The 27,060-nt window shown below is 42.9% G+C and overlaps 1 protein-coding gene across 2 annotated transcripts in view; it reads right to left on the bottom strand.

Annotated features, from left to right (window-relative positions):
- The window catches only part of BACH2 (BTB domain and CNC homolog 2), a 139,480-nt gene that overhangs the window by 21,271 nt on the left and 91,149 nt on the right, over positions 1-27,060 (bottom strand). For both annotated transcript variants that reach the window (XM_033512871.1, XM_033512872.1), the window contains exon 4: positions 23,614-23,868. In XM_033512871.1, coding sequence (XP_033368762.1) covers positions 23,614-23,856 — 243 coding nt within the window. In that variant the 5' untranslated portion in view covers positions 23,857-23,868. The remainder of the gene's footprint in view (positions 1-23,613; positions 23,869-27,060) is intronic.

The following is a 27,060-nucleotide window of genomic DNA, read 5'->3' as shown; positions in this document are numbered from 1 at the left end:
AGTGATATGATCACCATCAAGAGATGTTAATCAGCATTAGTCCTATTGAATTTACCGGCAAAACACAGACAGCAGCCTGCAAAAAATAAGCACGCAAAGTCTATTTTAGTTCAGTTTGACATTGCTTTTCTCCTTACAGAGTCCCGGGGAGTGCGATGGTCCTAATTGATTTAAGTGACCAGACTTCCACTACTTCCTCTGGGAGATCATTGCCAGACTCTACTTAAAACCTCCTTGCAAGGAAATATTTCCCTTATTTTCCTCCATCATCTCTCATTATATTTCCTTGATGCATTCCGGGTAATGCTTTTTCCTTTTGGAGAAATAGTCGTATTGTCATTAGACTCTCTGCCTTCCCTTTTTTGTTGGTCATTAACAAAAAACTGGCTAATTCAAGGAAAAAAATATTGATTGCTGTCGGATGGGGTAATAAGAAACTGAGAAGACAGTCAGCAATAAATGCTAGCAAAAGAGGCAGCATTATAGATGCAAATAGAGCATTTTTAGCCAAGCATTCTTCTAGTTCTGGGCCCATACTATTCTAAAATTAGGAGGGTTAGCTCGCTTCCACATTGGGAGCACCATCTTTTTGTAAGGGACATCTAGGTCAGAAATTCTATTTTAAACGTAGCTGTACACACACAGGCACCGTGGGAGACGCAGCACTGTGGGTGAACTGGCTCTGGCTCCCCGTTGTATCTGTGTCCTCCATGAGGCCTGGTCAGGCATGCCATGGAGGTCTCTGTGCTGCTCTGAACACACGGGACGTGGCCTCGGAGCACACGCAGAGGGCTGACGGATTTCTGCGGATGGGCCGGACGCAGCGTGCGCCACAGAGTTCATCAGTGCACGCTCATTAGCGAGCTGCCCAGACTTCCAGATGTCTCAAAATCCCAGACAAATAGACAAAATCCTCCAATTCTGCACAGACAGTATTTCTTACAGGGGGGTGGGAGGGAAGGTTATTTCCAAAGGAAACATGGATGTCTGGTAACCCCGCTTGGAATGGCATCTGTATGAAAAGCTGCATCTGGAGCAGGGAAGGTCAACCCCTGCAAAATGCCAGCAAAGTCTGACTTCAATTTAAAGAGGGGAAAAGTGATTAAGGGCAAGAAAAGATCACTGTAAACATGTAGGAATGTAAAACTTGGCAAGGCAGTATCTGAAACGGAGCAAGGGAATGTTTACAGTAATCTGATGCAAACTACCATCAAGAACAGAGAAGAACTGTCTAGTTTGCTACGGGGCGCTATTGGCATTTGCAGTGAAAAGAAATTAAAATGTAGGGTTTTTTCCCCCCAACTCTTAACCTAACAGAGCAATCTTGGAAGGCTTTCCAGGGAAGATGATGGATACTTTATGTCTGAGTACTGCAAAGGAAAATGAACAAAGTGCCACGTTGTTTTGGAGAGCTGGGCTTTAATTTAGTAGACTTTTCCAAAGCTAATTTCTCTGTTAATGAGGGCACGGTGCCAATGATCTGCCAGAAAAGAGCAATAAAGTTTAACAGCAAACGCACATGCAATTGTTCCTTTCCAAATAAAGCATACCTGGGGCACATGCAAAGAACAAGCTCACTGGTGGTGGCGTGAGAGGGCAGAGCCCTCTCCTCCCCCTCTAGGGATACAATGAAATCTGCAGAACATTAGTTGCTAAATCCTACAGAACTGGGGGTAATTTAGGTGGTGAGACCTTCAGACCCACTGAGAATGCACAAGTCCCGACAGAGCAGTCCAGGCGCATGTTATTATCTTTACACATTTGAGTAGACTTGTTAAAACTCAACAGGAGCAGTGATAAGTTTGTTGTGAAGCATACAAGCTGCTTTTAGGTTAATAGTTTATATTTTTAGTATTTTGATTTTTAGGTTAAATTCATCATCAGGCACCTAAGAACAGTTAGAAACCCCTCATCTCTAATTTCCAATCACCGATTCAATTAAGCCATTTTGTGGGTAAGGAAGAAAGGAAGATTGAATCAAACCTCACATGCTGAATATCGAATCTCAAACTAAGTATTATTTAAAACAACTGGATAGAAAAATAGCAGAAATGTGTTTCTTGCAGAACTCCAAATGAATCAGTTATTCATGTGTTGTTTCGTAGCAGGTCTACTGTGGTACCTGTTTTACTGGCCTTTCAGCATTGCCACGGCAGTCTAAAAACATGTGTAGAGCTTTTTAATCCATCTCAGCCCTGACATTGTCTAATATGCCCAAGCATGTAGCCAACAAACCACCAACTTCTCAATCAGCCAGCGGGTTCCCAGCACTAGTTATATAATCAAACACATGCTAGAAAAATAGGAGATAAGATTAGTGACAGTTAACTGCTATTTTTTTTTCCCACAGCCTGAAGAAGGTCTCTGGGATTAAATATTAACTCTAATCTTATTTGCTAAAATTAGCACACAGTGTATTCTTCTTCTACAGCCAATTGCAAGTATAGCACAGAAGTTATTTTCAGAGGGTAATCTGATAACCAAAATCAGTCACCAAAGCTGTTATTCCATTAAGAATTAAGAGACTTCCTGGTTATTTACTTGGTTATTTTTACCTGGGATGGTGAAGCCTGTTTTTTTTCTAGCTTGAGCTTATTTGGTTTTGGAAAACTCTCTGAAAGATTTAAGTATATTACTAGGCTCAAACAGGTCAGTCACATGTGTAAAACCAGTGGTGTTAAGACAGTTTGCTTCTATATATGCACACAAGCATGTTTTGAAACCATGTTCCTTTTACATAAGGTGGGAACATGCAGGAGGCAGGAAAAAATCAGAAGAGATGATAAACAGCAGAGTACTTTTGTAAGGCAATGCCACACCAGTATTTTACTGCATTTCCCCTCTTTTATTTAACAGCTCTTAAATGTTCTCTCACCAGCAGCTTGCAGATGTATTTCCCTTACTTATTTGCTCATAAGGATGTGGAGCTCCTAAAATGAGTGATCAACCTTTCAAAAATTCCACTTGGATGAGAAGCATCAGATGCTGGTATTTGTATTAGGTAAGCTTTTAAACAACAATGGCATGTACAAGTTGCTGATGGAGAAGACCAACAAAGAGAGGCTTTTGTTTTCACTCTAAATACATTGTTTAAATTAAGTAGATACCTTGCCAGCCCCAGTTTAACATTCTGCCTCTTCTGGTAGTGCATACAAATTTTGTGCAGAAGAGTAACCTGAAGTCCAAGAGACAGTCTGGCCTCTCCCAGACAGCATCACACTGCAGGGGTGGGGAGGCCACCACACCATCATCGTGCATTCCCTGGGCATGAACGCACACCATGGGAGCAGAGAAACCGGACACACAGCCCCTCTCCTTAGGAGGCCCATTACCCAATTATTAAAATTATTAAAAGATTTTCCCCCTGGAAAATCTGCCACCTGAGTGGTCTAAGGGGTATCCTGGTATCTTTCCAGTGCATCCTCCACAACAGCCCATTAAGGCTGTCAGACTGAGAGCTTCAAGATGTTTAACTTCCCTTAGTGGTACTTTTACAGAAGATGGCCCACTGGACAAGCTTGTCCGATTTCCAATTTTGTGCTTTCAAAAGAAAAAACTCTACAAGTGCTCCCCTCAGCCTTCCCCCCTGGCATCCCAGCTGTTGGCCAAACAACAACTTTACACTAGAAGCCCTGACTGACTGTGTGAGGCTAGAGGGAAACCAAGTGACTTCTCATTCTCCTCTCTCTGGCATAATGAGCACTTGCAGGGGCAGCACAAGCACTTCAAACGCCTCCCCCTCGGCACCCGAAAGGGAAGGAGAGATCAGTATCCCTCAGAGCATTCCAAGGTGGGAGGCGTGACCGCAGGAGGTGAGAGGGGGAGGAAGGAGAAGTCATTCATGCTAGACTCGCCTGGAGGATGGGAAGCAATAATCACAAACCGCGTCCACTGCTCCGTGAGAAGTGCGTCAGTGCTGACGGCGGGGCAAGTGGCTGGGAATTGATTGCCAAGCGCAAAGATGGTGTAAACAGCCACGGGATCGATGACCGTGTTATTGGTTGTGTCAGCACTCGACCACACATGGCTCACGGGTGGAGTGTAAGAGTTGAGGCACACACATGCTGAGGCTTGTCTGAATCAAATTCACTGTGGCAATGGCCCCAGCTTTGAAGCACCCTCAAAAACCCCAGGCCTTAAGTCTGGGGCCAATAATGTCAGAGGAACCAAAGGGGAAGAGAGAATCAGAAGTTGTCTAGGAAATTAAAAAAAATAACCTAGAGTGTAGTAAAAGTAAAAATAATCTCTGATCCAACTGCAATGCTTATTTTAATCCACAACTTCTAGTTTTATTTCCTCTCAGAGTTACTGAAGCCAAATTGAAATTCTTTCAACCTTTCAAAAGTGAGACTGCTTTCAAATCAAAGAATTTACTTTTGGAAATCATGACAGTATACCCCCACATTTTCAGCGTCTCTGAAAATTCTGCGGAAAAAGCAATTTGTTGAATTTGCCACACCTTTTAGAAAAAACACCATCTATTGAGAAGGAAGCTAGAAATCATAGTCATAAGCCTCAGTACTTTGCTGAAGACGCATCTCAGTGCAGGAATAAGCAGGCCTCTTACCAAAGATCAATGAATACACTTGGAAAACTGAAAGGCTACAGGACAGGAAGATACAGTGCTCTTCCACAGCAGGGATGAACTGCCTGCATCACATCTACTCTAAACATTGGTCACTGCCAGATGTACCCATTGGGCAGCCCTAGGTTTTACCATTCCCAGCAGTCTTCTGAGCAAAAGGGACATTTGCCTGCATGGCTGCTCCTCTGGGCCACAGAGAAACTTAGGCATGAGAAGCTGGAAAGCTCAGGGAGGCAGGTCTGTGCTGCACCTCCCTCTGCCACCTCACAGCAGCACAACACCTTTGGCAAAACAGCTCTTGGACTGGAGGGGGAAACCTCTTAAACCCCTGCAAGCAAACCTGCCACATGATACTTGCCAGAGCCCTTATTTTAAAATCTCACTCTGTAACCTCTTCTGAAGTCAAATACCACTTTATTCTTTTCTTCCTAACTAATTCCATGGCCTGGGGTATGCTGTTGATGTCAGAGGTTGTCCATGGCATAACAAGAACACAGAAAATTCCAAGTTATGGCCAAGAGAGTACTTGAGGCAAGCCTAGGTGAAAAAGGCTTTGGGAGGAGAACTTTGGGGCTGGTAAGGTGAGACTCTGAGTGAAGGTGTTAAAAAGAAAATTGGAGATGAGGATGTTTCAAGGAACCGTCCCTCTAAAGGGACAGCATGGCCACAACGCTACACAATCAACAAAGCACTGGTAAAAACCAGTGGCACTAATTAGCAGTTTAAACACTCAGGCATGAACTGGAAGAGAAAGCAAAGGGAAATATGGCTGTGATACCTGGCTGTTTCAAATACTTTTGTGTTTTCCAGTGCAACGTGCATCTTAAGAAACCTGGAACACAGGAACGAAGTATGACACAAGTAGGTGGCTCAGCAGAAATACTGCCTTCCCTCCCTCCCTGGGTGCCTGTACAAGCCATACTGAAACCAGTGGGGAAGAAACAAGCAGAAATGAACAGATTTTAACTGAAAAGCATCATCAGAATTAAAGTGCAACTGTAATTTAAAATTAAAATTAGTCCCACATTTTTGCAAAAGGAAAATTAAACTGACCCCGAGATTAAAAAAGAAAGAAAAACAAGAGAAAGTGTTAGCAGTAAGGGGGGGTGAGGAAGGAGTGGGAAAGCTTTCACAGAATATAAATTGTGAGAGAGGAGTCTGTGAAAGATCTGTTTAAGTGCATAACATGAGCCAAAGTGGGTAGAAAAAGGAAAAACAAAAGCAGTTTCAGAACTTTTAGAATAAAGAAAGAATCCTAGAAGCCTCCAAATTACATTAGGAAATATCAAAATAGGCAGAAAATGAAGATGTGTGTAGAAATTTGCTAATTCAGAGGGTGCTTAGAGGAGTGGTTCAGAGTTTCTGAAGCTGTAATTAATATACAAGTAAGCACAACAACACTGAAAAATTACCAAGACTTGTAAATTCACCACTACTCCTCTTTCCCAGGCATGGCAGAACGTATTTATGCACATGAACTATGTAATAGTGTATTAAATACACAGTGTATTAAACACATGGTAATTATAAAAACAAGGAGAACTTCACAGCAAGCCACCTCACTCCAAGCCCTACTATTATACTCCAAGCAGTGTAGGAGAGGAAGAAGCTGGCTCTGTCAGATACAATTAAAAAAACCACCAGGTTGCACTCTGAGGAAGAGCACTAACTCAGAAGACAAAGGAGCTGGAGGAGAAGCAGGCTCAGGAGACGGGGCTGGGTAACATCCGAAGCAGCTCACGGATGCTCTGCCGTGGTTTCCATGGGGCTGACGACACCCATGCTTCTGGCACTGCCTGTCACCATGTGCTGGCATGGCACAGCATGCCATGCCAGCACACTGGCATCCTGACACTGGGGCAGCAGACGGTGCTGCCCAGCAAATACCGTAACATTTCAAATCCAGAGACGCTCTTGCTGGGCTGCGGATGGAAATGAATGTAAAAGGCTTTACTACAGGACTTCATGAGGCAACCATTTACCTCACTGCTTAAAAGCAATTACAGCAATTACCTGGTAGGCTGAAATCCTGAAAAAGTGACCCAGCTTCCTACAAGCATCTTATTTTTAAAAGAAAACCTGATAAATGCTGCATTTGTTCCAGTTTTCCTTCTCCTCCCTTGCCTTGCCATTTAATTTCCGGTATTTGGACGTGCAATTCTTCTGCCATCACCTTGTTTTTGTTCTGGCATGGCTACAACAGATCTGAGGATTACGGTGGCTTTTGTTCCACTGCCTGGTGTTCACATTTCATCAATGACGTCTGCTCAGCTCAGCAATGCAGGTTTGCAAGGAGAAGCAGCCACTGCTGAGCTGGCAAAGTTGGTTCCCTCCCATCCTCCACGAGGAGCAGTTAACTCTTCTCTCGGTGGCCCGAAAGGTTAACTAGGCTCCGTAAATCCCACCAGAAAAAATTGTAGGCATTCCCCTTCTTGCTGAGATTTCATGTCCGCTACGAGTAAAAGGTAAATGGCTCTTTTAGTCCCTAAAGGTGTGCAGGCTTAGCAGGAGCAACCCACAGTTAAGAGGTCAAAGGAAGGGAAAGATAGGAAGGTTGGACAACAGCATCCCAGTGCAGCCATGACCTTGTGTCCAGCTCTGGGCTGTCCCCAAGGAAATTACTTTCCCCTTTCTGCTTCATACATGATATTTTTAAGATCTACGCAAAAACTGAGGGGTAGAAAGTGCCATGTACACTAGAAGCCTCAGAAAGACTCTCCACATAGAAAAATTATGGCATTTCCAGCTTGACTTCCTCAGAGGGTAGGTGGGACTTTACAGCTATTTGTGTGTGTGTGTGTGTGTGTGTGTGTGACTACATATGCTCACGTGCACCCACACATGCTAGTGTGAGAAAGAGACTAGATAATGTGAACGTGTGTGAAAGGGATTGAATTAGCCCCATCTGCTCCGATAAGATCGTTTTTTTTCCTTGGATTTCTATTACCATAGTATCATTGCCACACTGGAGTGATTCTAAAAGGCTACAGCTCTGGCAGCCAGCATCATTACAGCTGCTCAGATTATTAACAGCATAAATAAACTCTCGGAGACACTACTAAGAAAATATTAACTACAATTATCACTGTCTGATAAAATAACGAACAGCAAAGTGTTACTCCGCTGCCTCAGTCACCAGTGCGTATTTATGTGTGCTGTGAGCAATGAGAACCAGTTTATGTGCATACTTAAGCACTCTGGAATTGGTTCTTTCTACTTTATTTTGTTCTACTTATATTTTTCTCAGATCAAGCAACACAGGCTGAAGCTCTGTATTCACAGAATTCAGTGTACCCCACCTCCTTTCCTGCTGTATATAATCCCATTAATTCCAAGAGAACAGAAAGCCATGCCTGTAGCCATGCACACATCTCTTGGAGGAGGGAGATGGGCAGTGTGCAAGCTACCAGCAGCAACTCTAAAACCTCTTGATGGATTTTTACTCTTGGCCCTTGCTGGTTTTCTCCCCAAGATGAGGTGCAAGGGCTCACACAATGTCAATGCCGCATTTGCTGCTTGGATACTCCTTGCCTTCATCTTTTCCACTGGCCTGCACCACTTTGGCTTTGTGAGCTTGTTTTTCCTCCCTATTCCCAGTGACACTCTTGAATCCTGTTCTTTCTTGAGTGCACTGGGGAGATCTGGATTGGTTTCTGATTAATAAAAATTATTAATTCCCTGCAAGCACCAGGGAAAAAAGTTCTTAATCGCATAGAGAGCAGGACATGGGAGCAGGAGCCTCTCATGCCATGTCCCCAAGCTGGGCTCCAGCCCCAGCAACACCCTCTTTAGCAGTCATCTTATCTTCTTCACTGCCTGCTGTTTGTTGGAGCTCACCACAAAGAGAAGAAAGAAGCAGCTTGGTCCTGAAACCAATTGTAACTGGGGCAGGCACGGTGCTGAAGCTCCAGCCCAGGCAGGTGGCTCTCACGGCCCCAGGGCAGGAGAGGCTGCCCTCCCCCAAGTGGGACCCTCTGGGGCAGTGCCCATCCTGCCCTCCAACACCTTCCAACCTTCCATGTCTTCTCAGGAAAGAAGGGTGATGGTGGCAGGGTGACAGAGGAAGAACAGGCACACATTGGGACCTTTCTGCCTGAGCATGGGAGGCTGGTCCAGGGTGAGAGCTTCTGTCAGACCCCTGGGGAAAGGGCCACATCCCTGCCACGTATGAAGGAAAATTAGAAAGATGCTGGAAAGGGCAGCTGCAACTAAATACAGCTAGAAAGGAAGGCAAAATCACTGCTGAGTGAGAGAAAAGAGAAGGGGGCATTTTCTAAAACAGCTTCCCTCAATCTAAGCCAAAAAAATCATGCACTGTACCTTTAGTGTTTTTAACCCACTGCCTTTTTTGATCATTTCTGCAGCATCTCATGCTCCCTGCCTGGTTTCCTTTTCTCCTCTGCAAGCCTTTTGTTCCACCAACCCCCACTCCAGTGCTTCCTCCTAGCTTCCAGCAGCCACAGCAGGACCACATTTCCATTTGTGCACCCCAAGGCTCTCCCTGCCTGCATTGGTATGACAGTGACAGATGAAGAAAAGTGGGGTGCAGAGGCAGGAGGAAACATCATCTTCAAGTGTACCCCTCTGCCAGCTGTGAGGGAAGGACAGCAAGGAGGAGTTGACCTTCTCCCTCCTTAGAAATCACTGTGAGAATGAATCTCTGCTCCTCCTTCTTCCTGGGAGGGGAAGAGTTGAGCCACAAACCTCCTCAGTGTTTTCCCTCCAGCATCCTCCCTCTCCTCATTCTCAGCAATTGGCCTCTTCTGGCCACCAAAGCAGGTTAGCTGTGGCTTGCCCTGAATAAGTGACCTACATTAAATTTTCCTCTGTAATTAAAGTTGTTTTCTGAAGTTGTCTTCTGAAACAATTTATAAGAACTTTGGGAAAGAAAACAATGTATTGTTCCATATACATTTTCAAATAAAACTTTTCTCATCAAATGAACATCAAATGAACTTTATCCCCCAAAAAGCCTCCATGGAAGGTAAAACACAGAGAATAGTGAAGGATTTGTTGAAGAAGAACAGAAGTTCATTTTAAATCAGTGTACCATGTACAAATGCTGTCTTACAAATAGGATTATTTAATTTAAACCTTAGATCTGTCAAGTTCCATTACTTCAAATGGAGCCTGTCATTTTTTGACTTCATTATAAATCAGGATTGTATTACAATTTATGTTAGGTAAAGTCTCCGCTTCCACAGGAGATGGTGAAAAAAGAATTACACAGCAGTCAGTAAATAGAGCAAAGTCACCGCACTGTTCTTGAAAGGCAAAAAGTCATCTTGCTAAATGAGGGTCCGAGCTGTCCTGTACCAAGACTGTTTCTAATAAATAAAAGACCTCTGGGAAAAGTGCTGAGCATACGCTGGATCTATTTTCAGCTTGCATCAGCAGCTGCTGCCCCTGGGATCGCATCTTTGCTCATACCCTACACCATATGTAATCACTCCAGCGCTGCAACCAGTAAGATAATGAAAGAGCATGGCATAAATCTATACTTGAGTGGAATGCTAAATGAGAAAAATAATACAAAAAAGGGGGAAATAAACCACATTTTCAAGTCATTAGGAAGAAAGACTTTGACATATGAAGTGTTGCAACCATTAATAGCACTTATCATATAGAGTGGAGACAAAGAGACAAATTAATCAAACTGACAGAACTGGGACATTTTATGCTAATGCAGGCTCCTGGGTTTTCGTTTGTATTCCTCTGTGTCTGGAAAACTGATACCATTACAGGGCAGGAAATTGCATGAATAACATGCAACAGATCATAAAAATTCGCACACCAAGTGCAGAAACACTGCCAAAAGCACTGTAAAAACAAGGCTAGAGACCTCAACAGAGGAGCTCCCAACAGCTAATGAATGCAAATAAGTACAGGAATATTTCCCATCCATGCATAACAATGAGACATAGGCTGTGACTCCAGAGTCTTCAATAGTGTAGGTATAATAAAGCCTGGAGAGCAAACATGCAGATAGCTGGGGGGAACTGCTGGCCAAGCCAGGGTCTGAATGTGTTTGCAGTGTTGCAGCCAGCAGTTTAAAGCCACTGGGGAACTGGCACAGCCAAATGTCACCTCTGTCTGTAAGTATTGCTATGTTAGATTTAATTTAATGTTTCAGGTACAAGAGACAGGGAAGGAGGATGTAAGAGGAAGCAGAACAGTCACAAAACAGCATATAATCACACAAACCAAAAATCCCCCTGCCCCTGTGTAAATGCACTGTACACTGTAAAACCTCCACAGATAGACATTTAAAACATTAGCTTGGGAAATACAGAATGTGCTTGCTGTCCAAAGTCACAGCCATGTTGTAAGAGGCAGGAAATGGTAACAACTACAGGAATGCTGGGCAGGGCATGGTGTAATGTAGGATCTTGCCAAGGTTCCTTCATTTGCTGTAGAGCCTTATCAAGGACCTTTAAAAACCCCTGGCAAATCAGAGCACCGCTGAGGTGCAGAGAACTCATCAGCCATACAAACTCCAAGGGACAAATGCTTTCACTTGACAGGCAGCCATGGCATTTCTCATTGTTGTTTTCTAAAAACGTGGTATTTCCCCCTTGTAGGGGTTTGTGCTACCTCACAAACCTAAAGCAAGGAACAACTCTGAGGAGCAAAAGGAGTAAAGCTGATACCTTTTGGAGCTTTCACCTTCCCCAGAATAGAATGATATGCAGCTGATAGGATTGAGCAAGAGCATTTATGTGCCAGAACTATGTGCATAAAAAGGGTGTGGAAATGCCCAGGGGTTGCTGCTTTCCCAAGTCCCTCCCACATCTGGTGCTGGAGAACCCCATACTCAGAGGTGGCAGGGCAGCAGCTGGTTCACCTCAGCAGGGATGGGCATGGGGAGCACACAACACAGAGCCCAGCTCTCCATCACTCTCCAGCAGATCAACGTGAGGCTTTACAGAGTTTTAGCCATGTCAACAGGGTTTATCCCCAAAACTCTTTCTGTTCCTTTGGTCACTATTAGAGTCCCAACAGGGTACTGGGCATTGTACCAAAAAAAAGGGCATGTGCACACCAAAGCAAAAAAAGCCTTCTGAGGACAATGACAAAGTAACCTTTGTTCTAATGTGAAGAACCAGGCGTTCATCTTGTAAATACACACCCATCTGACAGATGGACAAGAGTTGCACTCTGCAAATGGAATTCCTTTCTCCCTTAAATGTAAAAAATAAAATAATAGCGCAGAAAACTAATTACAGAAAGGCCTCGTGAAAACCTTGGCTTTAAGAGAATAGTAGTATTGGAAGGAAAACAAATTGGTCAAATAGTTATAACCATTCTGATTTCTTCTGATTTTTACAACAGCAAAGACACCTTTGGAGTCTCTTGAGAACACATATGACACCTGACCTTTTCTTTTCCTTTACCCAAATCAGAGAAGTTTTGGAAAAGAAAAGCCTAGATATGAGTAAAATATCCATTCCTGAAAGAGAATATTTAGAGATATCTTTACTACCACCTTATCATTCAACCAAGAGGTTGAAAGCACAAGTGACAAGAAATGACCACAAATTCTCACAGCTTTTTAGCTAAGCAATTCCTGCACAGAAAAGCAGTTATAAAACCAAACTGTAACTTGGTCAAATCAGGTTAAAACCATATCTGAGAACTAAGATGAGAGTGCTAGAGCAGATGATGCAAACAGTCTGGTTCTCCAAGGCTGGGATTGACTTGAAATCCCCTGAAAAGCAGTTTATGAGCCCTACAGAGCTGCCTGCAGAGGCCCAGCACCTCTGGGTCCTGCTAGCATCACCATGGCTGTGTACCACCAGCTGAAGACAAGGGCCAGAATCATAATCAAATGCTTGTCTTTAACATAAATTGTTATGTCCTCTCAGCTGAGTTTTCCAATTGGAGAGTTCATGCATAATAGTGGAATAAAACCTGTAAGGGAAGGATTAGGCTCATCATTGAAAGGGAAGCAAAACTAAACCAAGCCTGAGGTAGCCCTTACTGGGTGTTCTTCTCAGTCCTCCAACTGCAAGATGCACTGAAGACAGGGAAAAAAAAGTAAACGAAGTTAGTCATTTAAAGGCTTCTGCCATTACTGAACACAATTCTTTCTACTTTTTTTAATGCAGTGATGACTTTGTAAATGGGAACAAATTTCTTTCTAGAATGCCCCAGTGCTTATACATCTCAGGGACATCTCTTCATTCTTCATTTCCTTGGACAATGGTATAGATATTATGTGACCTTAATGGCTACTGCTTATACAAACTGGGAAAAATGATAAGGAGAGATGGATCTTACAAAAGAGAGCCAACTCTCCATTTTTTGTGCCTTGCATTTGACAAATCAATTCCAACATTTAAAACATACCCATTAAAATGTGGTTTGATGTGTTCAGTCTCCTGAAAACTAGCAAGCTCAAGGAATAGACAGAAACTTCTTGATTTGGCTTTATGTCCAAACAAAAATGCAATATGCAGAAAGCCATCCATGGTACAAGAAGATCTGCAGACAAAAAGAAGGTTAAAAAAATAGTTGAATTCAACAGACAGATTGAATGGCTGCAGACCTATCCACCTCAAGTCCAGCTTCCCCTTCCAGAAACAGAAATGAGCACTAGTTCTCTATGGAAATCAGAAGGGAAGTTGTCAGGTTTTGTCTCTTCACAGCTTTTTCCTGTCTTGAAAGGTTACTGGCTCCAACATTGTCCTTTGAAGGAAACAGGAAACAACTCGAACTTATTCTGTTTTTACTTGACCAGGAATCCTCTGACAGGCACATTTTCTCTGAAGGCTGCCTATGTATCTGGGGGACAGGTGGCTAGGCATGTTGTACTACTGCTGTGTGGTCAGAGATGGAAAGATATTTTGCTTTCAGAGTTGTTTAAAACTTGTTTCTTATTGGCTGCAGGCCCTTGAAACAGAGAACCACAGGTCTGAATTTCAAAGGTAAGCGAAAACCCAAGACATTTCTCAGAAGCAAAAGCTCTCTTTACACAGTCAGAAATGTAGTCTCGGTCTCCTAGATGACAGCCTCAGAAATCCAGGACCACTTGATCAAAAGTATTTTTCCCAGAAACTAAGAACTATACTGGTAAAGTGTGAATGGACAATCCTTTTTTCTTTTGATCTACTTTCTAAACCTTGAAACATTAACACAGATGGCACTCCCATCCCTTCTGGGAACATAAAGTAAGGGGTACATGCAGAGGTGAGGGAATTTGGTCCCATCACAACTGAAAGCAAGCAAATTTCAAGCAGAGTATTACCATGTGTTTGAAGTACACCACACTGGATGCCCACATGTCTTTGAAATATTAGCCCTGTTCAGGTTCCTTTCTGGGCCAATTAATTTATTTAGATGGCCTCCTTTCTCTTTTACTACCCCCATAAACCCACCTCAGCCTTGTCTTTTGGAAGTACATCTGACACTGCAGGAACAGAAGGAAGCACTGAGAACACAACAGCACCCACAAATCCATCCTGGCAAACACTTGCCAAATCTCTCTGCTATCCTTACAGCAAGTCTGCACGCTCCTGTATCTCTGAAGTGTTGCTCTGAAATGATGAGCAGCTGCTGCAGGGAATGATGCGGACCAGGTGCAATATATACTCAACTAAATATGGTTCCTTCAACACTAAAAGAAAGATGGCCTGTTTTTGATGTCCTGAAAACCTACAGCTCCCATTTGCCAAGAATGATTAGCTCTCTTTGGAAGAGATTAAGTCTTGCTAGGAACCTGCTCACCTGTTGTTTGGGATATATGGGATGGTCTGGTCTGCAACTGCTGTCACTTAAGCAAAATTTCCGAATTAAGCATCCTCAAAGCACCCCAGTCTCCAGGTGAGGGACAGGGAGCCTTTAGCAATTCACAGGCTTGTTTTGATCTGCTCTATGCCTCCAAATCTACTTTCCTCTTGGATGTGGTAGTTTCAGCAGTTATTGTCAATGGCAGTGCACAGGACCTCAGGAGTGATGCAAGAGGACAGAGCAGACCCCATCTGCCACTCAGCACCAGTCACCCAGGTAAGGTGAGCAGTTCCATCCTAATCTGATCATCCTGAGAAATGGAAAAGCTGAAATTGGACTAGCTGCAGCTGCTCCAACAAACTCCTCAGTGCCTTATACAGAGGGAAGAAAATGAGACTAAAACTGGCCGAGGACTGATAAGCTGGAAGCTCTGGGTCAGATATGTGGGCTTGTCTGGGACCAGCAGCTGTGCCAGCTGTGGGTCAGTCTGTTCACCTCCATGTGATGTAATGTGAACCACAGAGAGAGGTAAATATTGCTGAGTTGTTCACACAAGGTGATTTGATCATCACTGACCTGATGCACAGACCTGTGCTGTAATTCCCATCTGATGCATCAACTTCCACTCCAGCATGTGCAGAGACGTGATGACAGTATTTTATTTGGTCACAAGAGACCTCAGAAATCTACTGCTGAAAGTTTAATATTACCACTACTTAACTTCAGAGCTGATATGTCTCAGTTCCAGCTGTTTGGTGACACCTTGTTTACATTTTGGTTTTAGTGAAAGTTTTAGTATTGCTGTTTTGCCATTCTTAGTTCAGTTATGGTTATTTTGTCTGTGGACCCCAGCAAAGAGCAGGGTACCACTTCAATTGCAAGTTAACTTTCTCCACAATGTCTTATAAAGGATTCTAAATTTTTTTTTAAAAATAAAAAAATAATATATATAAATATAAATATATATATATATACAAAAAATTTAACTACTTTTGTGTGCAGGGAAACAGACACAATGAAATGCATACTTTGATGCCATCAACTCTCACAAGGTCAGATTAAAGAAAGAGACAGAAGGGTTGATTAGCAAATCTGATCTATCTTCTTTGAGGATATTGAATTCCACTGAACTACACCAGTGCTCAGCACCAAATTTCTTAAAGGGTTGTCTAAATTTTGTCACTCTCAAAGGCCATTTGCCTTACAGTTATGAAACAATGTGCAGTCACACATATATCATTGGAGAGTTTGTTGCTAAAAACCCATGCCAAATTTTTCTGTTGATTTCAATCCGGCTTCAAAACAATTGCCAGTGGCTCTCTTGATATCTTTCCCCAGTAATTTACAACACACTTCCTAGAGAGATGCCTGATACATTCTTTTCATTTAAGTCTTTAAACAACCACACAAGCCTCCTCTTAAGTGCTTTCAGAGAAATGAAACCTCACATTTTTAAACAAACCAAGCCAGGGCTAGATCTGTAGCTTGACCAGCTACAGCTGCTCCCATTTACTTTATTCAAGTAAATAAAGTGCCCAGGGACAAAGCTTTTAGTAGTGTTAGACTGCACTGGGACTCAGAGGTGTTTGCTGGCTGTCTCTCATCAAAATGGGACAGATGAAAATTCATTACAACACAAAAAATCCTGGAATAAACCAGCCATTTTGCTCATCAGAGTTTGCACCAAATTTAACAGAATGTTTGTGTCTACTTCTTCCTTTAAAAAACCCCAATCCTGTAAAACAAAAAGCATTTCATTCCCAAATCCCAGTACAATTCAATTGCCTTCTGCTCACCTAAAACCCATACTTCACTTCCAAACTGAACCATACCTCCTAGGCTTGATATTTGTTGACTGCTGTAAAGTATCATTTGAATACAGAGTATATTCCACCACATAACATGCTCAATTTCAGTAGTAGCTGAGAAAAACAGTCAGTCTGACAATATTCACCAGGGAATCCTTGTCACAGAAAGTGATGTATGAAGATTAAAATCTTATTTTTTTGGGGTCTTGGGAACAGAACTTGGTGCTGTAATCAGAAAGTACCTTGCAGGTTGTGGTGAATGATGCTGTGAAGCTGACAGGTTACTTCACTGGACATTACCTGTCTGTTTAGTCAAATGCCCAGTCTGTATTTCTGGACTCTAAAAGAGCAGATAGCTGGTTTGAAGTCTTTGAACAAATTGAAAGGCATTTTTAGATAAGACATAAAGCAAAGGTAAGACAATTTTAAGTGGAGGGGGAGGAGAGGGGGAGATCTCAGTCTGCAGGGCCAAAATGCTCAGAGCTGAGGCAGAGACGTGACTCAGCCATCTCATTTTTGTTCATTTATATTTGAACACAGCAGATAAAAACTGAAAACAAACGCACAAAAAAAGACAAAACCCCAAACACAACAAACAAAACCAACTCACCTCCTGTTACATATTCTTATTGCTTCTTCTCATGCCCTTAACATAGGACTTACTATTCAAGATATATTTTACATTTTAGATCATGTTTGTTATATTTGACCAAGAATGTTTCCACACTGCAAACCGCTTTTTCACTAGCAAGTACAATCACAGCCAATCAGCCCAGTGGAACAGTAATGGCAGGCAGGAGTCTAACAAAGGCAACAAAATTGACTCCAGTTGATGAATTCTGTGCTCCCTATCATCTCCCTATCCCCTTTGACAGTACACTTTTACATGCCTACTCAAATAAATAAATAAATTGTACAGATACTGCCAAAGGGAGGGGAAGGAGCTACTGCAAGATCTTCTCTACTTAAGATGCATGTATACATGACTTCTGTTTTGCTTTTTGAAGCCTAGCTCTCACCACAACATAGAAGTATTTTGCTTTTCTCCACCTGAAAAGATCAGAGAACGTTATGAATAGCAAGACAGCCCTCATCAGAAAATAATGGAAGTTACACTATGCAGAATGAATAGTATGTGGCTAGTTTCTTCATCACACTTGAGGCATGAAAAATCAAGCAGTGCTGGAAGCTTTTGCAGCAATACATGGATGGAATTCCATATCACATCTTGAAGACCTCATTTCTGTTCTATTGCTCACTTGCTAGAAACAAAGTACATCATTTGCACCTTGTACTGTGCTACATAAGCAACACACATAAAAAACATCCAATTCTCTCTCACAGTTTCTCCTGAATTAGTGTCCTGTCATGTCAGACTTCTAAGAATATACAAATGCTCAGTTTTACTCTCACTACAGAGCTGCAGCCTCCAGTCATCCCTCTGTGCGGTCAGTATTGGCACTGTGGGGCAGCATGAAAAATAACACATTCCCTGGGAGGAATTTAGAAAACCAAAGACCCAACCATATATCCATATGGACTGATTGAAGTGGCATTACTGAGGTAAGGTTGAGGCATAAGTAAGTCTGAACCCTTTGCCACTGCAAAAAAGCTCTGCAGATGAAGGGAATAATGGCTTTCAGGTTCTTGCCCCCTCCTGAGCCAAAGCAGAAATAATTCTGGCCAGCGTTGCAATCTGTGAGGAACATCAATGGGCAATACAGTCATGTAAAGAGAAAACCACATTACTGCTTTCCATTCTCTAAGACCTAACCTTAGCTACTCCTAATATATCTCCAGGGTGCCACTGAAAAAGGGTCTTTTGTTGTTCCCTACCGTGTTAAACATCCCTCCAGCTGGGAAATAAACTTCTTGCCCTCTTGCTCCTCTTTTCCACATTTATCACCTCTTTCAGTCTATGCTCCTGTGCAGAGCACTCCCAGCTCAGTCCCTAAACTCTTCAAAGATATTATATTTATACATACAAGGAATACAAAGAAAGGAAAAAGACGAAGTAAGAGAACAGTGTTTATTTCTAGAGAGATAAAAAGGAATAGTAAGTGCCTTTAGCCAGCAGGGTATATAATAGTTGACCTCCTGCATGCTGCCTTTGATTTTCTCCTCATCGCAATCATCTCTTGTTGGCTAATTCCCAGCATTTTTCCCTCAGGCTGGCAGGTTGGCATGGATGGTTAGCAGCTGCCAGTATTTCTCCTCCCTGTCAGCTACGAGCCATGCTAATGTTAGATGCCTGGCTCAGTCCCACCCAGAGTGCTGCTGCATGCCTTCGCTTTCCAACATGCTCAGCTTTTGCCAGCCTTGAATCCCACATCCGAGGTCCTGTCCTGCCTTTCTCCCTGCAAAGCTTAACCAACCGTGTGAGGGAGTTAACCCACGCCAGCCGAAGAAGCAGATGACAAATTTCACAGTACTAGACCCTGCAGTGAAAAGGCAGGTTTTGCAGCAGTGAGGGAGAGAGAACGTGGAGGAATTCAGCCTTTGGTGTGTGCTTAGATCTACTTTGAACATCATCATTCTCTCAACAGCAAAGGAAAGAGCTGTGTGGATAAATCCCACAACCTCGTCCTGAAAGAGATGCTGCTTCCTTTTGCCCCTTGGACAACTTGGACACCACAGATAGCTCAGTTTAATCCTTCTGGAAGCAAACATTCCCAGCAGACAGTCCATTGCAATAAACGGTCACCACTCTGAAACAGATTCAAGAAATTCAAGGGCTACAAGTAAAACTAACCAACCTACCGGAGAAGCATGTTTCTAAAAGAACACAAAGGCTGGTATCAGACCAGTGCTAAAGAAAGCTTGGTCTGCTGTGTCAGAAGACCTTTATTTGGCTTCATCTGAGAGGAAGGATTTGGTGCACTCATGGATGGAGAAAGTGTTTTTCAAATGTAAGCCCCTAAGCAAAAAAAAAAATGCAAGTAGGGTTGAGAACCTCTGTTTCTAACCTGTAGGAATCTAATGCCACTGAGGAGTTTTACTTGTTGCTGTTTCTATTTCTGTCTTCTCACCATTTAACTGCACCCTCAGCTTTCAAAAGACCGAGTGAATAAGGTGTTTGCACAGACGATGCTCCACTGCCCTGTGCAGTGCCCAGCTTTCAGCTTGCCCATGCAGACTCGCTGTGCACTTCCATTAGCAGAGTTAGGCAGGTAATAATAGCAAATAAAAAGCCCATTTGATGAAGGACTGGCTCCTTCTCAAGTAAAGTTGAGTACCACTACAGCATGAATGACTCAATCATCTACTCAAGAGCTATTACTTGCAGCGATGAAGCAATGTTAATTGGATAACGGCCTGCTGCCAGCTAATATTGGCATGACCTACAATACCCCTGGCTGACAGCCGTGTCTCTCTCCATCACACCTTTTTTTGTAATCTGGATGGGAAGTGGAAACCATTAAAAAAGCGTCATAAGTGCCATTTAACTTCTTATCATAAATTAAAAACTTAATTAAGTGCCTTGTTAGAGGAAGGAAGACCAGTTTTTGTGATTAAATAAAACAAAACAACAGTTAGGGGTATGGAGTGAATAACCAACTTTACAGCTTCAAACTCAATTCTTTGAAAGTACTAACTCTGGGTTGCATTTAAGAGCACCTGCTAGAGGAAAACAGCATTAATTGCTTAAAAAAAACCCTGGTAAAAGCAGGCAAGGTTCTAGTTGTTTGGCAAAACTGCGCATGAAGAAAAAAGCACAGAAATTAAGAGCTAATGGGGCCCTCTTATTAGCTGTAGGTTAGCTGGAACACTCCATTTCTCTAACTTGCTCTGAGGGCTGATAGCTCACACACCACGGCTACATCTGAGCCCTTGCTATTATGCAGCTGTTCTGTGCAGCTTGTCTACAAACTGAAATATGCTGCCCTAACAAAAGGTGTGGTACAAAATCAAATTACCAAGGCCAGCACGAAAGGGTTTATGGGAACTCTCCAATCAGTGCAGAATCGGCTCCATACTGACTTTGTTTAAGTTGGTCAAGAAAAGGTTTGAACTGAGGCACATTAAGACATGCTTGAACTAACCTGAAATGTCTAACACAAGGGTTTGCAGTGGTTTAAAACCCTCTAAAGCCGACTAGTCCCAATTCTGTGTGTGCACAATGTCTCCCTACTGAAATGACTGGTGTATTGTAAGGACTGCTCTCGCTTGTAACTGGATATAAACAAGAAATAATGTGAAAAACATCTGTTCCCTGTTTAGCTAGACAACAGTTAACAATGTCTGGCTGCCATATTAACAAAATGACCCCAACATGCTATGAAGTAAAAAAAAAGTCTGCAGTTTAGACTTCAGAGGCAGACTTACTGCTTTGAATAATCAAAAATAAGTTCTTTTCTTTGATGTTAAGCTTCCTCACACCAACATAACATGAATGTAAAAGCTTTATATGTAAAGCTTTATCCAGCTCTGACATCAAACCTTTGAGAAATAATAGTAACAACAATGCCCGTTCTCCACAATGTACTTCAGCAGTTTTCAAACTATGCTCGAATTTAACATACAATGTTTGTGTGGTTGACTTAAAAATAGCTCTCTGAATTTATAAGCAATTGTCACCTTTGGAAAAGTTTTGAGCTTCTTTATAGAAGACTGTATTTAAAAATTATTTTCAGTATCTATTTTTCTATAATATTATATACCAAAATAAATTGTCTCTAAGCACGAAAAAAGTAATTGCTCAGGATATTCACTTTCAACTTCAGTTTGAAATTTTTCCACTGGAGAAATAACCCCCTACATGACAGAGTAAGTCAGTTTTCACGGATACCTTAAGAAATAACTCACTGCTGCCAGAGCTCTGCAGACCACAGACTGAAAACAGTAGCCTTGGGAAGCTTCTTTAGCCAGTGAACCAAAGATGACCCTGCTAACTTCTTTAAATGCAATATAACCAAGATGGTGTTTCCTCTGCTTTATCAGCTTTTAAAAACCAGGTCTGTTTCAGTTCCTCTTGCAGGGAGCTCCGGCGCTGTTGGAAGCACTTCCCGTATCTCTGCACAGGCACCACCAAAGCGCCCAGCGCTGTGAAGCTGAGCAACACCAGAAGCAGAGATGTGCATCTTAACCAAGGGCTAACTGAGAAATAGTAAGGTGCATCAGGCAGCTCTCCTTATCCAAGTGACTAGCTTTTGTGAGGAAACTATTTAGCTGAACACCTCACACGTAGCCATTCCAGTAAAGTAGCCACAGAGAAAACTAAGATTCAATGTGTTTAGCAGCAATGAATTTGCACATGGAAAATATCTGTACAAGTAAACATTGGTAACTGTTGTTATCTCTTTTAATAGGTCAAGAGAGTTCCTTTCCAGGATGAGAAAGTCAAAGCCCTGGTACTCTGCTACTAACAGAAGGACAAAGTTGCAAAGTAGCAGTGTTGGTGTTGGGTAAGGCACGACAATTTCAGAGTTCTTGGAAAAACCTTAAGAACTAGATTCACTACTTCTGCAACTCCATGAGCTTCACTGAAGCTGTAAGAGCAGCCAGTGTGTAACCCTATGTCACAAAAATTTTTTGATCTTTCATTGAGATACATTCTAAAATGTAAAACTTCAAGACTTCAGTTATTCAAAGGGGATTCACTTAAATAGAAATAATTTGTGGTTGAACTGGAGGATTTTTTTCTTAGACAGCATCTCATTAAAAAAACTCATAGAAAGACAAACCGTTATATTTTAAATCTTTAGTGTCATATTAACATAGGACCAGGTGACCAAGTGCAGACACATCATGACCCTTCCACTGGCCTGCACCTTAGCACCTCACGTCTGCTAGATTTAGAAATCTTCTAATTTCCAAACTACTTTTACTGAAAGCCAGTTGAAACCAATCAATGCTTGAGCCAACAGTGTCTTTTAGCATTAAAGAGAAATTCCTCCTCAGCTGTTTCAGCTCCTCTGCCAAACTAGAGCTGCAGCACACCTCAGTTGTCACTCCAGCAGTATAAACCTGCCATGGTCCTTTCTTCTCCTTTAGGCCTGGCTCATTCTTCTGAACATCTCTGTCACTCTTCTACATGCTTATTTGAATTTCAATTGCTTTTCTTAACAGGACCTGAATTATACAGAGGTTTCACTAAGGCTACATAGAAGAGCACTGATAGTCTCCTGCCATTTCACACCTGTGCAACCTTGGACATGTTTTGTCACCTCTCTGCTCTTTCCCTTGTTTTGTGATGAGAAAGCCATGCGACACTGACTGAGACTTGATTCTTCCACTGGAAATTATTAGTGGACACTGCAGAATCAAAGTGTGCATCCTAGCACATCCTCTGCGATATCTCTAAACTCCTATGCAAAATGTCTGGGTTCAAGTGTCTTCATGAGTAATATTCAGTGTCAGGACTCATGAAGTCACAGCCAGTGACCTACTTCTAATGCTCTCCAGCTTGTGCTGTGACAACATTACAACAGTGCTGAAGTCTCTGGAGAAACTAAACCAGAGGGGGAAAAATATTGTGTTACACTTTGGGACCTGTCATCATTTAAAAACACACCAAGCCTCTTCAAGGGCACTAAGCAAATGATGGTGAAAAAAGCCTTCCGTATTCCAGAGTGCATTCCCCCTGAGCGACTTCTGTGTTGTGCCCTGGGTACATTGCCACCCTTCTCATGCTACCCTTCCCAGCCAGGGACACCGGGCAGGCAGTGCTGAGGCAGCAGGTGGTGATGGCAGCCCTGGCCATCAGGCACGCACCTCCCCTCTGTGGGCAGCAAATCCACCAGCACGCCCTACAGTAGCTGTGCTGTCACGGCTGTAAGGAAATTACAGTGGGGGTGGAAGCCAGCCAGTGAGATTCTGTGATAAAATAAAGTAAACTTTCCAGTGAGGTATGTGTTTTCTATGTCCCTGGGCCTCATGCTGTGGGAACCACGCTGCATGACAAAACCTCCACTTTCTGACAGACTCTGTTCATGGTTTCTCGGTGGAAAACACAGTTAGATCCCAAACTCTTTATGAGGGGAGCTGTGAGGAAGCCAGTCAGTGAAGGAGAGAGGAAAGAAGTGGAATAAAGATATGAGCTACCAGAGAGGGGTGGACAGCAATGAAACTCCCAACAACATGACAGCTCAAATGATTTTTCAACAATAACCTGCCATGTACCTGTCACATCACTCCTTTCAAATTTCCTGTCTAGAAGAGCAGAGGAATATCAGGGTCCTAATACTGTCCTGAATGAGGCTATGGTAATGAAATATTTGGGTACAATTCCTTCAGCAGCAGTGGCAAAGGCAAGCTGAAGCATCTTACAACTTTGCCTCCATCATAAGGCTGGCATGGTGTGAACATGTCCATCCTTCAGTGATCTGCAACCCACCCAAACAGAAAAAGCACATCCTGAGCAGTGCTGGGGCAACCACTGACACCTGTGCCACCCTCCCTTTGGCCACCCCAGCAGACCACAGAGGTTTTCCTCAGCACGTGGGAGGAAGAAGCACGTTGTTAGGGTGGGGGCACGGTGACATACTGTACCTCCTCCGGCAGGCTGACCACCAGGTCATTTTCCGTCTGCCCAACCAAGGCCTGCAAGAAGTACTCGCTGCAGGCAGCCAGCACAGCCCGGTGGGCGCGGAACTCCTTCCCCTCCACGATCAGCGTCACGTCACAGAGAATGTCCTGCTTCCGCTGGTCATTTAAGCAGAGGAGAATATTGGTACAGTGCACCGTTGACTCATACACATACATGGGGGAGTCAGTCTTCTCATCCACAGACATGCCGTTCACACCCTGCAGGGCACAAGGGAGAAGAAAGCACAAACGTGAGGAGCAGCACGGTCCCTGGGTGAATGAGGTCTGGTGAGAGTCAGCCCAATATCTGGATACCTCAAGACCACAGCCAAGCAGCCCATTAATGCTTAAATCCAAGTTCCTAGGGAAAGATACCATGATTGATACTGGTTTGATGCCACTAGATTTCACCCTGTCATGCTTGGATTACCTACTTGCCCCACCAACTTCCCCCCTCAAAACCAAAATAGGGTTTAGACAGACTGCAAAGTGCTTTTCTTCAACCACCTACTATGCATCTCCAATTTCCAATTTAGTAGTGGCAATAACATGGGGACATTGGAAATTTTAGAAGATTTCAGAAAAAAAAAAAAAAAGCTAGAGTGACTGTTGGGTTTTCTAATGGTGAAAAAAAGGGCTTTGGACTTGCTTCTGGTATTTTCAGATCAAAGGGAAAAACCCTTCAAACCCCTAAGTCTATTCTCCAGCAGACTGGCAGCACTACATAGTCAGACTGATGACCTCGGCTCAAGTAAAAGGCAAGGTGGAAATGTACCTGACAAAGGCAGCCCACTAATTATAGCAACTTAATTTCTCAATCAGAATTTTAAGCCTTAAGAGGGAGAGAAAGGTATTTAGCAGCTCCAGAAGAAATCTGTTGCCATGTATGGCTAAAGCAACATGCCTTCATTAGTGGCTTAGTGACATTTATAGAAGAGTAGATCTTCCTGAAATCCAAACCCACAGACCCAAATAATCTTTTTTGGTACAAAAAAATCCCTTGACCAGAATGGATGTTCATCCTGCCTGCAGGTCTCCTTCTGACAGCAGAGCAGAGGTTGGAATTATGTCTGACACCCCTTACACAGCCATTACTACTATCTGAGTCAGGGAAATTCTCTGCTGATGTTATGCAGTTTCTGACACATGTAGGACTGGCAAAGCCTCTGAACATGGCTGCTGGATTTGCAGTGGTGATGGTGGAGGGAAACAGCTCCCCCCAATACCTCATACTGCATGAACCCCCTTTGCACTTGAACACATTGAAGTAATTAATTTACCCAAAACATTTTGCCCAGCATTAGACTGACTCCTCTTTGCATTATTTTCCCATTTCCACTTCTCCAAGTAGGAAGGTGTAAAAGCCTGTGCTGTGACTGAACAGACTATGTATCCCAAAGCAAACCTGCTTGTTTTCAGGCTTACATGGGGACAAGGATTATTTGTATGTGTTACTCTGTCTGCTGTTGAAGGGAAAGTTGTGCAAACGCACAAACCTGCAGTATTTTTAAGGAATTATTTTTCCTTCTTGAGAACAACTGCCTTCTGAGAGGTAAAATTCAGAGGTATCAAGGGTTAAGGTTAAGATGATGATATTTTGGTACAGTACGGCTGCACTGTAAATATCTGACTACTGTATCAAGTAAAAGCAAAATTCCTCCTCTGCTAACTTTTAATGTGGATCATTGCAGCATTCTCCTTTGCTAGTGCAATATACAGGCACTTCACTAGACACAACTTAAAACTACTTCTCTTGCTGTGAGTTCAAACAAGCTTACCATTTTCCTACAGTGCCCTTTGAAAGACACTAATCATCTAGACAAGAATGGACTTAAGAGGACACACTTCTTACTTATATTGACTAAACTTCTCAATGGTAACTTCATCTTCCCACCTTTATTGTGAGTTATTTCTAAGCCAGTGGCTATGATGACTCTGTACAAAATAGGTATTTTTGCCAACAGCACAAAACTGTAATATTACTGGAAGTCCTAATGGAGTGCTTACAGATTCTCTTTTACTGGTATATTCAATCTTTATGCTGACTCATGCTACACTTTTGAGCACTCAGCTGAAATGCTTATATGAACACAGAAAAAACCACAACCAAGCAACACAAATGAGCCCTTCAACAACTTATCTAGAGAGAAGATACATAGCTGCTAATTGATCTGCATACAGGCAGGGGAGAGAGACACTTCGGGGGGTGAGTTATACCAGCTGGATTTCTTAACCAGAAAAAAAATAAAGAAATTCTCGGTATAAATTGAGACTAATGAGAAGAATTGACAGCAATCATGTTATTAGCACTCCACCAAGGTAAAAGAGAAAATGACATTAGCTCATCTCACAGGTTTCTGTATAACTAAACTCTGATGCTAATGATAGCACTATAATGATGTTCTAAGTGGTCACTCTTGCATGCTATGAAATGAAAGAGTTTACAAGAACAATCTAGTGGGAAAACCTGAGAGTTGCAAATGACAGTGCAAAGGGGAAAGCAGTAAGCTTTTTTTTCCTTTTATTTTCCAGGCATGTCTTATGCCTGTAATATCTCAAATGATGAAAAAAAAGACAAGAAACCCGAAACCTGGCAGATAATGAACAGAACATCAATTATATTTTCAGTGCCTTAGAAAAAACCCACCACACCCCGGCTAGCCCGAAATTGCAATCCTCTCTTACAGTAATAGTGCAATTTATGTGAATCAAACCCTGAATTACTTGGTTACTAATTAGTAATTTCTCACTTTTTAACTACAGCTCTCATCAAGTGTGTTTTTTTTTTAAAAATTGCTGCATGTGCTGTGAAGTGCTGAAAATACCATGGTGTATTTCCCCGCTGGTGAGCAAGCCTGCCTTCTCTGCTAGGAAACCTGACTGGGATAGTCCTGAGGTGCTGGGGCTGTGAACTGCACCATCCTCTCCAGCGGATCCCTACCTGCGCTCCAGGGAAGGACCTCCACCCAGCCTACTGCTGTAGACTCCAGGGGCTTCCTGAAGGTGGATCCACACCATTCGCCTTCCCACAGCCACTGAGAATCCACGTGGATGCCCTGTCCGGCAGCTGCAATCTCAGCCTTCCACAGACTTCCCCCTGAGCGTGCCCCTGGCCGCTCTAGGAAGCACCCCGAGCCCTGCATTGCGCACAGGGAAACCGGGGCTGGGCTACGGCTCAGGACCACCTATTTATCAGCTTTTAATGTTTCAACACAAGTGATTTACAGTCTTTCCTTTTCCACGATCTGACATCGACCACATGACCTCCAGACACGAGGTGTTTCCTCTCCAAGAGGGCTTTATCCTGCAGGAAAGGTGCAAGATGGTGAAACCCTTCACTGGGAAGTATATTGTTCATTTTCGCAGGGAAAGGGTTTAGAGGGCAAAGCAAAAAGGTCACTGTAGGACTTT

Source organism: Parus major, chromosome 3 (assembly GCF_001522545.3).
Source record: "Parus major isolate Abel chromosome 3, Parus_major1.1, whole genome shotgun sequence".
Classification (NCBI taxonomy): Eukaryota; Metazoa; Chordata; class Aves; order Passeriformes; family Paridae; genus Parus; species Parus major.
The sequence above is the reverse complement of the archived record's forward strand: the minus strand, read 5'-3'. Positions and strand labels throughout refer to the sequence as shown.